Below are 14,907 nucleotides of genomic sequence, written 5' to 3'. Positions count from 1 at the left end.
ACAGATCACGTACTACACACACACACATACACTACACTATACAGAAGAAAAAAAAAATAACCATAAAAAACACTTATGCCAGAAAATTCAATGAAGAGGTTTTTAAATCTAATAGAACATATAAGAAAACTCAAGGATAAACAGGAAGAAGTGTTTAAAACTTTAAAAGCAAGAGAAAACATGGAGCAAGGCCACCTCTGCTAAGGATCTCTTCCAGCTTCTGAAATTACAGATGTTGTTTTGCAGACACTCTAATTCCCTGGTGTCCAGAGTCTGCCCAACCATGCTCTCACTCTGCTCAAGTGGTGTAACCTCTCATGACCTGTCACAAATCTTTAAGGCTATGTCACTCTTAGGCTGCGTTGGCTGGCACAGGCACAACAAAACAGGATAATTAACTAAGACCTGTCACCCTTCTGATTACCCTAGCCCCGCAAGAACTCATGTCTGTGACCCCCAGTAACACACGTGTTTTCTGCCCAGTCAGTACACATTACAAACTCTTTAAGGTTTAAACACTCACCCAAACTGTTCTGGTATCTCATGTAATGTTTAGCCCAAAATAAAAACGGTATTCATGGACCTGGGGACTACTCTGAAAGTAAGTCTGAATAAGTCAGCTCATCTCTGACAGCTTAAGATAATTCCTCCATGACACCATGCCACACTTCCCCCTGGCTTGTGTGGACGTGGTTTGTTGAAATTCTTCCACTGCCACTAGGACGGAGAAGAGGTGCAAACCCAGTGATTTTATGTTTCCAGCCTTTCAATTTGACTAACGGTTTTACTAAATTCATGAGCTCTGGTGATGCAAGTGGTTAAGTGTTCAGCAGATAACTGAAAGTTTGGCGGTTCGAACCCACCCAGAGGCTTCTCAGGAGAAAGACCTGGTGATCTGTTCCCACAAAGATTATAACCCAGGAAACTCTATGGGGCAGTTTTACTCTGTTACATGGGGCCCTTGTGAGTCAGAATCAACTTGACAGCACCGACAACAACAACAACTAAGTTCTATATTCAAAACACTTTTGCACATCTGGCAACACTGAAAATTGCTAAAACGTGGAGGAGAAAAAAAAAATTAAAGTCCTTGAAACGTAACTGTAGGATGGAATATAGATAAGGGATACCTACTTTGCTCTCAATAGGTCCTGATCTTTCAGGGCTGAACCTTGAAGGTAGATAACTCTTTGTGACCACATTGGGATCTGCAGCACCCTTCGAACTTGCACGTCCATTTCAGTAGGACACAGAATCACCACATAATAATCCTATCCAAAACAAATTGCACCATGAGATAGAAACAGTCATTTTTTTACTAAAAAGGTAAATAAAATACCTAAGACAATTCTGAACCGTGATAAAGCTGAAACGAATTCTTGCTAACAAATAATAGTTCACATTTACAATCTACATATATGTTAAATAGCACTACTCTATAATAAAAATATCTGAGAGATAAAAATCTCACCCATTAATAAATGAATCTTATTACCATCCAGAGAAGGTTATCACCACTAATACTCATGCTATGAAGTTCGCAGCTATAACTAGAGGCTGATTCTAAAATATATATTAATCTCAGGCAAAAGTGCTTAAGTATTACTTTAAGAATCAAAATTGTGATAATATATTTTGATAATATTATAGTGAATTGATAATTTTTAAGTTTCTGTACGGGTAAGTTTTCATAAAAATATTGACAATATTGTGGAAATTAAATATTAAAGTTTGAGAACAAAATATTTTAAAATATATATATGGTCTTTTGAAGGAATATTGAAGATCTCAGTGATGAAATGGTTCAGGAAAAAAAAAAAAAAAAACCCACGACAAATAAACATGAATGTGCTCAAAGAAAATGAAAATGCATTTGTATAATTTAAATTTCACTCATAAATTAGGCTATTTTATAATATATAAAATATTATTTTAAAAGGTCTCAAATATATTCACGAAGCAACCTTTTTACTTTTATTGAGAGAGATAATTAGATATACTCAGAACTATCTTGATCTATAGGGTCACTATGAGTCAGAATAGACTCAAATGCAACAGGTTTGATATTTTTATCTTGATCTCTGGAGATTGCCAAACTTCTTAACACAAATTCATCGAGGAAAACCAAGATCTTCAAATAGCTGTTTGCTGTTTGAACCAGACTATGTGCGTTAAGCGGGGAAGGAATGTGCCTAAATCTACATTGGCCCAATACCTGGACAAGTAGAGAAATTATTTGAGGATTTTATCTATATAGACAGATGAAGAGATTTTTCTAAATTCATGTTCTCAATTCAGTTAATTATTGTCGAATTTTTGGCCATTTATTGCTGCTATAAATAGACGTAGTTAGACTACAGGAAACAAAAGAAAGAAATAAACTTTCAATTTTCCATTAGTAATATCTGATAAAATTCTTAAGTATTCAAATGAACAGATGATGTTGAAACGGCTGCTTCATTGTTTTATTACAGTTTATTTTAAAAATTCACTGCTTCATAAAAATGTGATTTATGTTTTACCCAAGGGAGAAAAAAAGAAATCCTTTTAATTCAAAGAAAACCCTTTTTTTTGTAGCATTCACACAATTCCATCTGTCTTCTCAGCGTAGATGCAGACAGAAGCTTAAAACTCTGTGTATTCCTCCAGCATTTTTTCTATGTTCTTGGTTATATTTGTAGTTCTTCATCTATTCTTTCTAAATGTGTCTGTATAAATAACAAACATCCAGAAGGCAAACTGCACCATCAGCTAATTGAGTTTGAAAATATGTTATTAGGTATGATCCAGTATAGTGCATAATGTAATTGAAATGTACCTGTAGTCTTGGATGAGCGTAGAATTCATTTAAAAAATCCATAAGCAAATCAATCTTCAGTGAGCTGACACACAGAACAACATGCTTTTCAGTTTGAGCTCTGTGTCGACTATAGTTCCCACCTGACTTTTGCCTCTCCATCCATAAATAGGCCAGCTGTTCAAACTGTAATATATTTTCACATTTGAATGAAAAACACCAGACAGGAAAATAAAAATCAATGCAATGTATCTATTGTTTATTAGATATACTCAATTTCTTAGACGGATTTCATTGAGATTAGAATTATCAGTGTTCTTTCAACAACAGACTTTTCATATAATTGCTAAAGAGGCTGCAAATGCCTTCCAGGGGCTTCAGGTCTCTAAGGGAACAAATTAACATGATTTTCCTACTACACTAAAACAGGTCATTAAGAGGTTTATGCCCCTGTTTTATGTCCAGTGGAGTGTGTAGCCGTGAAATGTCATCTGTTGAGTGAAAAACAAAAAAAGCCTCGTCTGTATTTCTTCCAAATCCTTGTGTTCATTTCAGCCCGCATTAATCAAACGGCAGCTACCCTTACCACAAGACACAAGGCCACAATCTAGCTGTACAGAAGCTGGTATCTGAGGGAAGTAGAGTTTGCAAGGGAGGGATGTCAGGAGGGAAGAAAGGCATGAAGGCCGAGGAATGGGAATGTCACAGTTGTACCTATGCAAGGTGTATTTAGGTACATTGTGGTCAAAGGTTGTGTAATGGAATATGCAGGTTTGATTTGCATTTGCTATATGCTGCCTTTGGCCTGCTAATCCATGGGCACCCAGAGCTTATTGTAGGAAAGGATTGGAAATTGCATTTATATATTTTTAGTCTCATTTTCTATCTCCGTTCTTTCACAACACCCCATATACTCCCCAAGGTGATGCATAATATTTATACATCATCTTCAGATTCTGTTTGACCAACATATGTAATCAATATTTTCTCATTATGAAATGTGGCTTTTAGGTTTATTTTTAAGAATGAAAAGAAAAAAATTATTTCTCAAGTTTATTTTCTTGATCTATCATCCTATAGTTTCCTATATTTAAAAGAAAGCGTTATGAAGAACTGAAAACAGATATGAGCTATCAGTAGTAACTGGGGGGGGAAAAAAAACCTTAATGTTTCTATATTATAAAAAGATATTTCTGAGACAATTTTAGTTAGTGAATAAGATGCAATAATAACAGGTATTAGTATATTACTGTTGGATAAATAAATCAGCCTGTATTTCTTATTAAATGTGAAAGATTCGATTTCATAATGTTTGTGTATTTCTATAAAATTCCACGTTATATTTACCTGTATGGGTAGAACCACAAGAGCAACACAGATCATAGCAACCACAAAGAGCTTGGAGGACCAAGTTTCAGGAGTGACATCCCCAAATCCTACCGTAGAAAATGTCACAATGCAGAAATAAAGGGAGTCAAAGAGATTCAGCTTCTTTCCTATTCGTTCGAGATGCTGGATTCCACAAATGCTAGAAAAAGAAATATGCATTAAAATTAAAGCTTTCATATTGGATGTATTTTTTTTTTATCATTATTCTTTTGAAAGCCAAAGCACAGTTTATAAAGCCATTCAAAGTTGGTTTTTTTTTTTTTAATATTTTATGGTGTGTTTTCTCAACCAAATGCAATTTTTATGTTAATTTTATTCCTATATTAACCATATATAGTCAAATTTCAAGAGTTAGCCCTTAATGGTTTTCAAAATATCACAAAGTGTATCTTCAGAGCATGTAAAATTAATATGCTGAATTTTACTAATGACTTACACACACTTTGAATACACTTGCCACAATCATAAAGACCAGAAATTCCTAAATGTCTTCCCTTTCAAAATACTATGGTTTGTGTTCATTTTGAAAGAAGAGGGACATTTTACTATTGAGAAAGATGTGAGGAGTTAACAATTGCCAAGTAATGTTCAAAGAGAATACTTAAAAGGGCCAATCTATACAAAGCTGCTGACGGTGTGAAAGTAGGGACAAGTATAGAAATTGTTATAATTGCTAAAAAGGCATTAGAGATAGCACAACTATTACATTTTTAAAAAGTGAGATGACCAAAGATACATACATTGTGCAATATTGGAGAGAGGCAAACTGCAACATAAAAACTGTGTGTAATGGAATGCTGGTCAGCAATAAAAAGGGAACCAAGTACTGATGCATGCTACAACATCAAAAACCTGCTGAGTGATAGAAGTCCGAAGGAAAAGGCCATATATTGTATGATTCTGTTTACATCAAATATCCAGAAAAGAAATAGAGAGCAGACTAGTAGTTACCTAGGACTGAAGGTAGGAAAGCGATGATGAAATATTCTGACACTGAGTTTTGGTGATGGCTGCACAGCCACACTGTACATGATTGAATTCTACACTTACAAGGAGTAAATTTTAAGGTATTTATGTTATACTTGAAAAGAATCAGTGCATACTTTTGGACACTTGCTTGGGCTTCTGTGCACCAGCAGATCTAGCTCAGTTATCACCATGAGAAAGCAATATTCACTGTTTTAATCGCAGAAATCTCTTTTCTATTTTTTAAAGGTAATCTCCCCTATCAGCCCAATTACATGTCATAAATACTCATTTGTCTTTAAAAATAAGGCAAAGTATAAGCTGGTAACCACTATAGTTAGGTAAATTGTAGGCAAGGAAGTAGGTGGACTGAGGGACAGAGGAAAGAGAATAAGGTAGGTACTTATGGTTTTAATTCTGAGGCAAAAACTATTTTTTTTGTTTGTCTTTGTTGTTCTAACCTACAGGCCCCCAGAATTGTTTGGCGTAATTACTCTTGCCCTATGTTTAGGAATTGTACGTGAGCTGCCAGGTCACAAGCACACCAAAACCAATGAGCAGATTCACATCGCATTACTTGCTCAGCTGCCTCTACCCAATACTGTCAAGCTAATGATGAAACGATTCAGATGCAGCCATAATACAGCCAAAGACAATGACAGACATTTCTGTGGAGTACATTTTTTTGTTGTTGCTGTTGTATTAATTTTATTTAAAATAATAAATGTTTAAGAATGTAAACAAATTATACATAACTTTTACACTTAATTAGAAAATGGAAAGATTAGAAAGATAATTAGGTCACATTGTTTAAGGATTTAGATGAGATTTAAGGGTTTATTATATCTTGCACGTCTATAAACTAAAAGTCAAACTCTATCATAGATAAATATATATATATATAATCTTAACTTAAACTACCATAAAATCTTCTACTGTGCTTCCTGATCTCCAGTCAGTTCTTTCTTTCGTATAACTTACTCTTGAAGGCAACATTTATATTCTTTAAACACAGCTTGGCTCTGTGAGTCTCTGGTTCAAAAACTGGATTCTCATCACTGAAAGAACACTCTAATTTGTGGTACGATAGATTATTATAATAGCTGCCAATGAATCAAGTCTCCCTATTCCACTCCCCTTTGCAACATGATATTTCTACACCTCCCATCAAGATGTGAAGTCTGTATCTCGGCATCCTTGAATCTGAGCTGGCCTTAAGACTTGTTTTGACCAATAGAAGATGGTGGAAGTGGGTGGGTTGCAGAGCCTAGTCTTAAAGGACATTGCAGTTTCTGCCCTTGCCTTCTTGGAGCCTGGAGACGCCCATACTGTGAAGAAGCCTAGCCCAGTCTATGGGAGGATGAGAGGCCACGTGGAGGAGAACCAAGGTGTCCCAATCGCCAGCCAGCACCAATTGCCAGCCATGTGAGTGAGGCTCACCTCAGGCCTTCCTATCAGGCCGTCAGATGATCAAGTTAGGTGAGACCAGCAGAAAAATTGTTCCAGAGTCCAACAACAGAATTACAAGAAATAAAAAAGCGTCCTCTTTTAAACCATTAAATTTTAAGATGCCTTGTTATTCTGAAGTAGATACCCAGTACCATATAGAATAACTAGGCTGGCATCTGGATCTAATCTGGTTTCACTTGAGCTTGTCTCCTATTCACTTATTATTTGTACTAGTTATTTATCAAAATATAGACTTCTTTTCCCCAATACGTCTACCTTGAACCAAGATAGTCCTTTCACTTAAAAGCCCTCTGTCCTCATTACCTATTACAATTCCCTTTTTTTTTTTTTCTTTAAATCCCAGACTGACTATGAAGTCTTCTTTGAACCTCAAATTAGGGTTCTCCTCTCTCTGAATTCTTAAAGCCTGTATGAGTTCATGTCTTAGGAAACTAATCTTTTAGAAAAATGCCTATATTTAACACTTAATATTTATCACCTCAACAAAACTAGCGTCTCCCTTATGACCGTAATTATATTGTATTTATATCTTTATTTCCTACTGCACTTAGCACAGAATGCATATTAGCCACTCAATAAATAACTGCTGAAAGAACAAAGGAACTGATTAAATCATAAATAATATATGCCAAACAAACTTCAGAAAACATTTTATGTTAATGTTTTAGTTTTTTATTATGGTATAACGAACTTTCAAAACTTAGTGGCTTCAAACAGTAGCAATTTATCATTTCGCATGATTCTGCGGATTCTTTGGGAAGCTTCTCTGGGCTTACTCATACAAATGCATTCAGATAGAGGTTCAGCTGAAAGGTCCAAGATGGTTTCACTTCCATGCTCAATGGTCAGTGTTGATTGTTGGCTGAGGTGCCTTGGTTTCTACATGTGGCTTCTTGTCCTCCACTAGTATTAAGTGGGTTCCTTACATAGTAGTCTCAGGACAACATTCCAAAAAGAAAAAAATGGAGGCTGTAAGGTCTCTTAAGGCCTAGCTTTTTCTGCCCCATGCTATAGATCAAAGCAAGTCACAAGGTCAGCCCAGAACGAGACTCCATCTCTTCATGGGAGGAGCTGCAAAGTATTGTGGCCATGATTTTCAATTCACCAAATTATACAATATAAATGATAAGACCTAGCATAACATATAAAATTAAATAAATTTCATTGAAAAAACCACATTAAAGTCAAAGGTATTTAATTTCCATGGTACTGCTCTAGCTGAATCTATACATACAATCACTTTTAAAGCCCTTGTGGTGCAGTGGTTAAAGTACTTGACTACTAACCAAAAGGTCAGTGGATGGAACCCACCAGCACCCCAAGGGAGAAACATGTGGCAGTCTTCTTCCGTTAAGATTAACAGCCTTGTAAACCCCATGTGGCAGTTCTACCCTGCCCTAGAGGGTCACTATGAGGCAGAATCAACTCAACGGCAATGGGATGGCATAAAAAAATGCCACTTTATTTGATCTGGAAAATCCACACAAGCCTTTCACATATTTATTAATATCATACTTAAGCTTAAAGGTACCAAATTTTTATGCAAATAACACACGGCTTCTGTTTGTTTGCCAACTGCACCCACCCTCATGAGGTATTTTCATAAGCAGCACTATGTCAATTTTTTTTACACTTTGCTGTGCAAAAATTAGCACATAAAGAGAAAGAAGGAAACCAAACACTCAAAGAAGAAACTAGTCTAAAGAACCAATAGTCTATACAAACAAGGACATCACCTACCTTGAGACCAGAAGAACTAGATGATGCCTAACTACCACTACTAACTGTTCCAACTATGAACCCAATAAATGGCACCAGAGGGGAAGGGAGAAAAATGTAGAACAAAACTAAAAAAGGCAAGACTTACTGGACTGGTAGAGACTAGCTGAAACCCCTGAGACTACTGACTACTGCCCTGTGATACTCTTCAAACTTGGAACACAAACCGTTCTCGAAGGTCCCCTTTCAGATTGGCCCATAAAATGAATAACAACACCTGTGAGTACTGTGCTCCTCAAAATAATTGTCTAGATGAAGCCAAATGGCTAACATTCACCCTAGACCAAAGATGAGAAGGCTAGGGGAGAAAGTTGGATTAATGGAAACAGAACAAACAAAATGGAAATAATGAGGATGCTGATATACTATGAAGAATGTAACCAATGTCACTGAACAATATGTATAAAAAAAAATTTTTTTTATAGATATTGTTAAATGAGAACCTAATTTCCTGTGTAAACTTTCACCAAAAACACAATAGAATATTTAAAAAAATAAATAAATTAGCATAGCACAGTAACAAAAGTACTTCGCAGGGGAAGGGTCTGATTGGCAAATAAACGTAGAAAGTGCGCATTACTTGAGTAAAAACACAGTATATCCTAAGGCTCTCTACAACAATATGTAAAATGAAGACTTGCACATCAGCTGTTATATGCTTGATATTATTGCACAAAAACAAAAAAGTCAACTTAAAAACATAGGACAGATTAAGTTGAACACAATGAATTAATTTTAGAAGTTACTCTCTGATTTTCAATAGACTCACCAGCTGGTTTCTCTTAGGGTCTCATTAAACGAGCCATTGCTTGTGTTCACAGATGAGTATGTCATTACATTTAAGAAATGCGGATGTTAATAAACTATCTTCTAATGCAATAAACATTTCTGTAATGAATGAACTTAGCATCTCCCCAAGAGAATATAAGGGAGAGTATACTTAAATATCTAGTCTATGAACAAAGTAATCTTTTAAAATTATTGGTCAGATCTTGCTGCCTCTCTATTCAAATAGCTCAATCATTTTTAACATGCTACTAAGATCCAAAAGCTCCTGTTTTTCTCTGAACTCATCTTTGAATGTGAGCTACCCCCTAACTCACTGCCCTCAAGCCACGTTGGTCTTTGTGTTATTCCCTAAACATGTGAAGCATGCACAAAACACAGAGCCTTTGCACTTGTGATTACTCCCTCTACCTGGAATACTCTTCCTCCAAAGAGCCACAGCTTCTGCACATGTGTCACTTCATCAGAGAGGCCTCCCTCAACCACCTAATCAGAAGTAGAGCCACCTGTCATACTCTATCACTTTGCATTGCTTAAATTTTCTTCAGAATATTCACCATTCCCTACGTTTATATTAGAGAGCTTTACATCTCCTTTACTAGAATATAAGCTTCATAACTGAACACATTCTGTTCACTGTCTTATCTCCTATGCCTAGTAAAGCATTTGATACATACTAGGCACTCAATAAACATTTGTTGAATGAGTAAATGCAAGTATAATCTGGAAAACGTTTTTCACAGAATGAAAAGATTGAAAAATTAAGGCTTAGATATATATTGATTAGTATATTTGTAAAAGGAATGCTTGGGAAATTATACCTAAATGCAAATTGTGCCAATAGTAAAAATGTCATAATAAACCAGAAGACTGTTTTAACAATTCTTCCAAGCAAAATACTTTACATACTACAATGCATACATAGTAAGTATAGCATGTGGGAGATAGAAATCCATTTTATTTTGTTTTGTTTCATGGTATGGACAAGAAACAAATTCAGGCATGGCATAAGTCATGACGATTAATTTAAAAAAAAAAACTGAGTTTAATAATCAGTTCAGCAAAAGATGTGACCTCAGTCAAGATATGGTAACCATTCTTTTACTGGCATAGTGCCATGACTTCCACAGAATAAACTAATACATTGCAAAATCCTACCTTTTTTTATTAATGGGTGTACACCTGCACGCACAAAGCAAAATTTCTCTACCACTGCCACTGAGTACCTCTCACCATTCAGAAATGATCAACCATTTTCCAGTGGCATAGCTACTATTGGCTCCAGGGAAATGAATTTCAATGTTATTTTTTCAATCTTTCTCAATCACCTCTCCACACAATTGTACAACAAGGAGCAAAATGAGCTGTTAAATAAAACTCTGAATTTCACCAGAACAATTGTAACACAGCATAGGGTATACATGATGAAAGGAAACTGAACAATTCAAATGACTGAATCTGAAGCAATAACAATATGAAGGTGTCTACTGACACTGATAAAAGACTTGTCTATTCCCACATTCTCAAAAGCCTCATTCAAATCATGGTTATATCCCCCATCACTGCAGCAAACTGGTTACTTCAATGAATTCCTCTATATTGCTAAATTCAGTGGTCATTTCTTGGTCCTGATCCTCAGAAGCACTTGACACAGTTGTTTATTCTTTCATCCCTGAAATACTTTCTTGCTTGACTTCCAGGACACCACATTCTTTTTGCTTTCCTTTATTTCCTTAGTTACTCTTTCCATCTTCTTTGCAAGTTCTCACTTTTTTTCTCAACCTTTCAATTTTGGAGTGACCCATGGCACAACTGTTGGTTTCTATCTACACTCACTCTCTTGGTGTTCTTATTCCAATTCCTGGCTTTAAATTCTATCTTTATGTTAAACATCTCCCAGATTTATATCTCCTGTTTGCATCCTTCTTCTGAAGACAAGCTTATAAATTAATTTCCTTTCTCAACTTCTTCACCGGAATGTCTGATAAAAAAAAATTTTTTTTTTTTTTTAGACATCTCAAAATTGACATGTCTAAAACTAAATGCTAAAGTTCCTCTCTCAACATATTCCTCCTGAATTCTTCAACATCTGATGATGACAAATCCAGCTTTCCAGTTGCTTAAGCTAAAAGCCTTGGAGACGTCTCCCTTTTTCTCACAACCCATATGTAATCTCTCAGCAAACTGCACTACTTCTAGCTTCAAACTTTACAAGAATCTACAATCACTATTTACCATTTTCACTGCTTTCACCATGATTCATGCCACCATCATCTCTTGCCTACTGCAAGAGATAGTCTTACTCTTCCCCCAATAGACAAAGTTGTCCTACCAAAATATGGGTCATATTATCTTATTCCTCTACACAAAGCCCTGAAATAATCCCCTATTTCACTTAGACTAAAAGTTATCATTCTTTCAGTCACTGAAACATTCTATGTCATTAACATATTAAACAATTGTTTGGAATAGTGAACTAAATTTACTACAATAATTATTTGCTATTTACCCAATGTTTTTTGTCTGTTCGTTGTTGTTGTTGTTTTGCTCATCTTCTACTTTTATCCATGTGGTTCAGCTACACTGGCATTCTTGCTTCCTGACAAACATGCCAGGCATAGTCCTGACTCAGAGCCTTGGTGTGGACTCCTCTCTGACTGGAACATTGCTACTCTAGTTAGCAATATGGCTAACTCCTCATGTCTTTCAAATCTTTACTCACATGCCACCTTCTCAATGATACCTACCTTGACATCATGTTTAAAATTTCAACCTTCCTCTAGAGCTCCTAAGCTTCCTTGTTTTGATTTGTTATTTAAAAATAATTTACTCATTTATTTGTTTGGTGTTCATTGTCTGCCTGAGAGTAAAGGTCTATTAAGGCAGACAGTCCCATGCAACAATAGGCTCAAGCATATCGAAGATTATGGAGATGGCACAGGACTGGGCAGTTTCCTTCTGTTTTATATATATAAGGTCGTTATGAGTTGGAGCCAACTAACAGCAACAACAGTTGAAACAAATGTCAGAGTTATAGATACTAATTACTAGGGAGAGTAAGGCCTGAAATACCTGTTCTTAGCACTTGAATACTTTAAGTGATATTTATTAAAAGATTGTGGAGAAGTCAGTAGATTTATAGAGAATTGCATCTGTCTTCTCTGACAAAGAAGTATTTAGTCTTGCCATTTAATTATACTGGATTCCACAGTCAGGGTAGTGGTCAGATGAACATTTTTTGCATCCATTTTCTTTTATCTTTGATATGCTTGAGCCTGCTGTTGCAACTGGAAACCCTGGTGGCATAGTGCTTAAGTGCTACGGCTGCTAACCAAGAGGTCAACAGTTCAAATCTGCCAGGCGCTCCTTGGAAACTCTATGGGGCAGTTCTACTCTGTCCTATAGGGTCACTGTGAGTCGAAATCAACTCGACGGCAGTGGGTTTGGTTTTGGTTTGTATTGTTGCAGCTACTTTGTCAATCCACCCCATGGAGGGTTTCTCTCATTTTCACTGATACTATACTATACCAAATATGATGCCCTTTTCTAGCAAATAACATTTCCTGAAGATGTGTCCAAAGTAAGTAAATAGAAGTAAGCAAACCTCATTGCTTCTATGGGGTATTCTGGCTATATTTTGTCTAAGGCTGTTTTGCTCGTTCTTCTGGAAGTTCATAGTATATTCAATACTCTTCACCAAGATCACAATTCAAATGCATCAATTCTTCTTTCTTCTCTTGTTGTTGTCCAACATTGGCATGCATAAGTGGCCAACAGAAAAGATCATGGTTCGGGTAGGTTGCATTTTAGTCGAGTGGCGTCTTTGCTTTTTAGAACTTTAAATCTTAATACCATAAATGGAAAAATTGAAATGCATGACACTAATTTATTGAAACTAAGTCTGCTTTTACAATATGTAAGTAAACTGTATATTTAAACTTTTGTCTTTTATAAAAACAAATTGAATATTCATGTAGAAAGCTTACATTTATTTAATCCCATTACATTCTGTTATGTCACTAACATAGTAAACGATTGTTTGAATTATTGAACTAAATTTATTACAATAACTATTTACCAATCAAATGTTTTACCTGTAATCCCATTCATGTCGCTCTTAATAAGTATGGTGTACTCTAATACCAAGGTCTGTCAATCAGGTTAGTTACATGCCATCATATTCAGACAACTCTCGAACTTACGTTTTACGGAAGAAACAAATCTCTCTCAATAAAAGGGACAGATTTGCATATAATACCTATGTTCAATCCGGACTCTACTGTTACTTTCACATTAACTTCTGCAACTATTTCTCTCTTTTTTTTTTTTTTTTTGTTCTCTAGTTTATGCAAGAAGAAATCACATTACTTGAATACTTAAAATAGTTTAGAAGGGAATTTTACAGAAATTTGCCTAGCTTTTTTTTTAATCAGATTCTAAAAGTAGAATATTCAGAGTATTTATGAAAAAAATCCTTTAAACCTCCTCCTAGGATCATGAAAATTAGAATTACAAATAATTTGAAAATTACTCGTACCAAGTTTTTATTTTGCAAAAGATAATCGTAAGACATGGAGAAGTTTAATAAAAAGGCAGAGGTCAGCAGCTAACGGATACATGAAGAAACGCTTGTGATCATTAGCCATTACAAGGAAAAAAAAAAAAAAAAACATTGCCATTGAGTCAATCCCAACTCTTAGTCACCCTACAGGACAGAGTGCAATTGCCCCACAGGGTTTCCAATAAGTGGCTAGTGAATTCGAACTGCCAGCCTTTTGGTTAGCAGCCAAACACTTAACCACTGTGCCACCAGGGCTCCATGTCACAACTTTCCTATACCAGGAGTTGAACCTGGGCCACCTAGATGAAAACAAGGAATCCTAACGACTAGCCATTAGAGAAATGCAAATCAAAACTACGGTGAGAAACCATCTCACCCCAACATTACCAGTACTCATCAAAAAAAAAACCAAAATAAATCTTGGAGAGGTTGCAGAGAGAGATGAGAACTCTTGTGCACTGCTGGTGGGGGAATGTAAAATGGTACAACCACTATCGAAAACAATATGGCACCTCCTTAAAAAGCTAGAAATAGGAGTATCATATGATGGAACAATCATACTCCTAGGAATATATCCTAGAGAAATAAGAGTTGTCACACAAATAGGCATATGCACACCCATGTTTATTGCAGTGTTATTTGTAATAGCAAAAAGATGAAAACAACTTTCTAAGTGCCCATCAACAGATGAATGGATAAACAAATTATAGTACATATACTCAATGGAATACTATACAATGATAAAGAACAATGATACATCTGTGAAAAATCTCACAACATGGATGAATCTGGAAGGCAATATGCTGAGTGAAATAAGTCAATCACAAAAGAACAAATATTGTATGAGACCACTACTATAAAAACCCAAGAAAAGATTTACACACACCCACAACATCTTTGATGGATCTCAGGAAGGGAAGGGGTAGGGAAAGGAAATCACTAACTGGACAGTAGACAAGTGTTAACTTTGGTGAAGGGAAAGACAACACACAATATTGGAAAAGTCAGCACAACTTGAACAAGGCAAAGTCATAGAGGCTTCCTAGACCCATCCAAACCTTGAGGGAATGAGGTACCCTTAGGGCTAAAGGCTTGGGACCATGGTCTTGGGGAACATGTAGGTCAATCGGCCTAACATAGTTCATGAAGAAAATGTTCT

General features: G+C 35.8%; 1 protein-coding gene across 2 annotated transcripts in view; it reads right to left on the bottom strand.

Moving 5' to 3' along the window:
- The window catches only part of KCNT2 (potassium sodium-activated channel subfamily T member 2), a 562,388-nt gene that overhangs the window by 298,646 nt on the left and 248,835 nt on the right, over positions 1-14,907 (bottom strand). For both annotated transcript variants that reach the window (XM_023549164.2, XM_064276485.1), the window contains exons 9-11: positions 4,145-4,325; positions 2,819-2,983; positions 1,135-1,271 (exon numbers count right to left, since the gene is read on the bottom strand). In XM_023549164.2, the coding sequence (XP_023404932.1) occupies positions 1,135-1,271; positions 2,819-2,983; positions 4,145-4,325 (483 nt within the window). The remainder of the gene's footprint in view (positions 1-1,134; positions 1,272-2,818; positions 2,984-4,144; positions 4,326-14,907) is intronic.

This window comes from Loxodonta africana, chromosome 25 (assembly GCF_030014295.1).
Source record: "Loxodonta africana isolate mLoxAfr1 chromosome 25, mLoxAfr1.hap2, whole genome shotgun sequence".
NCBI classification, from domain to species: Eukaryota; Metazoa; Chordata; class Mammalia; order Proboscidea; family Elephantidae; genus Loxodonta; species Loxodonta africana.
Note: the sequence above shows the minus strand (reverse complement) of the source record. Positions and strands in the feature narration are given on the sequence as shown.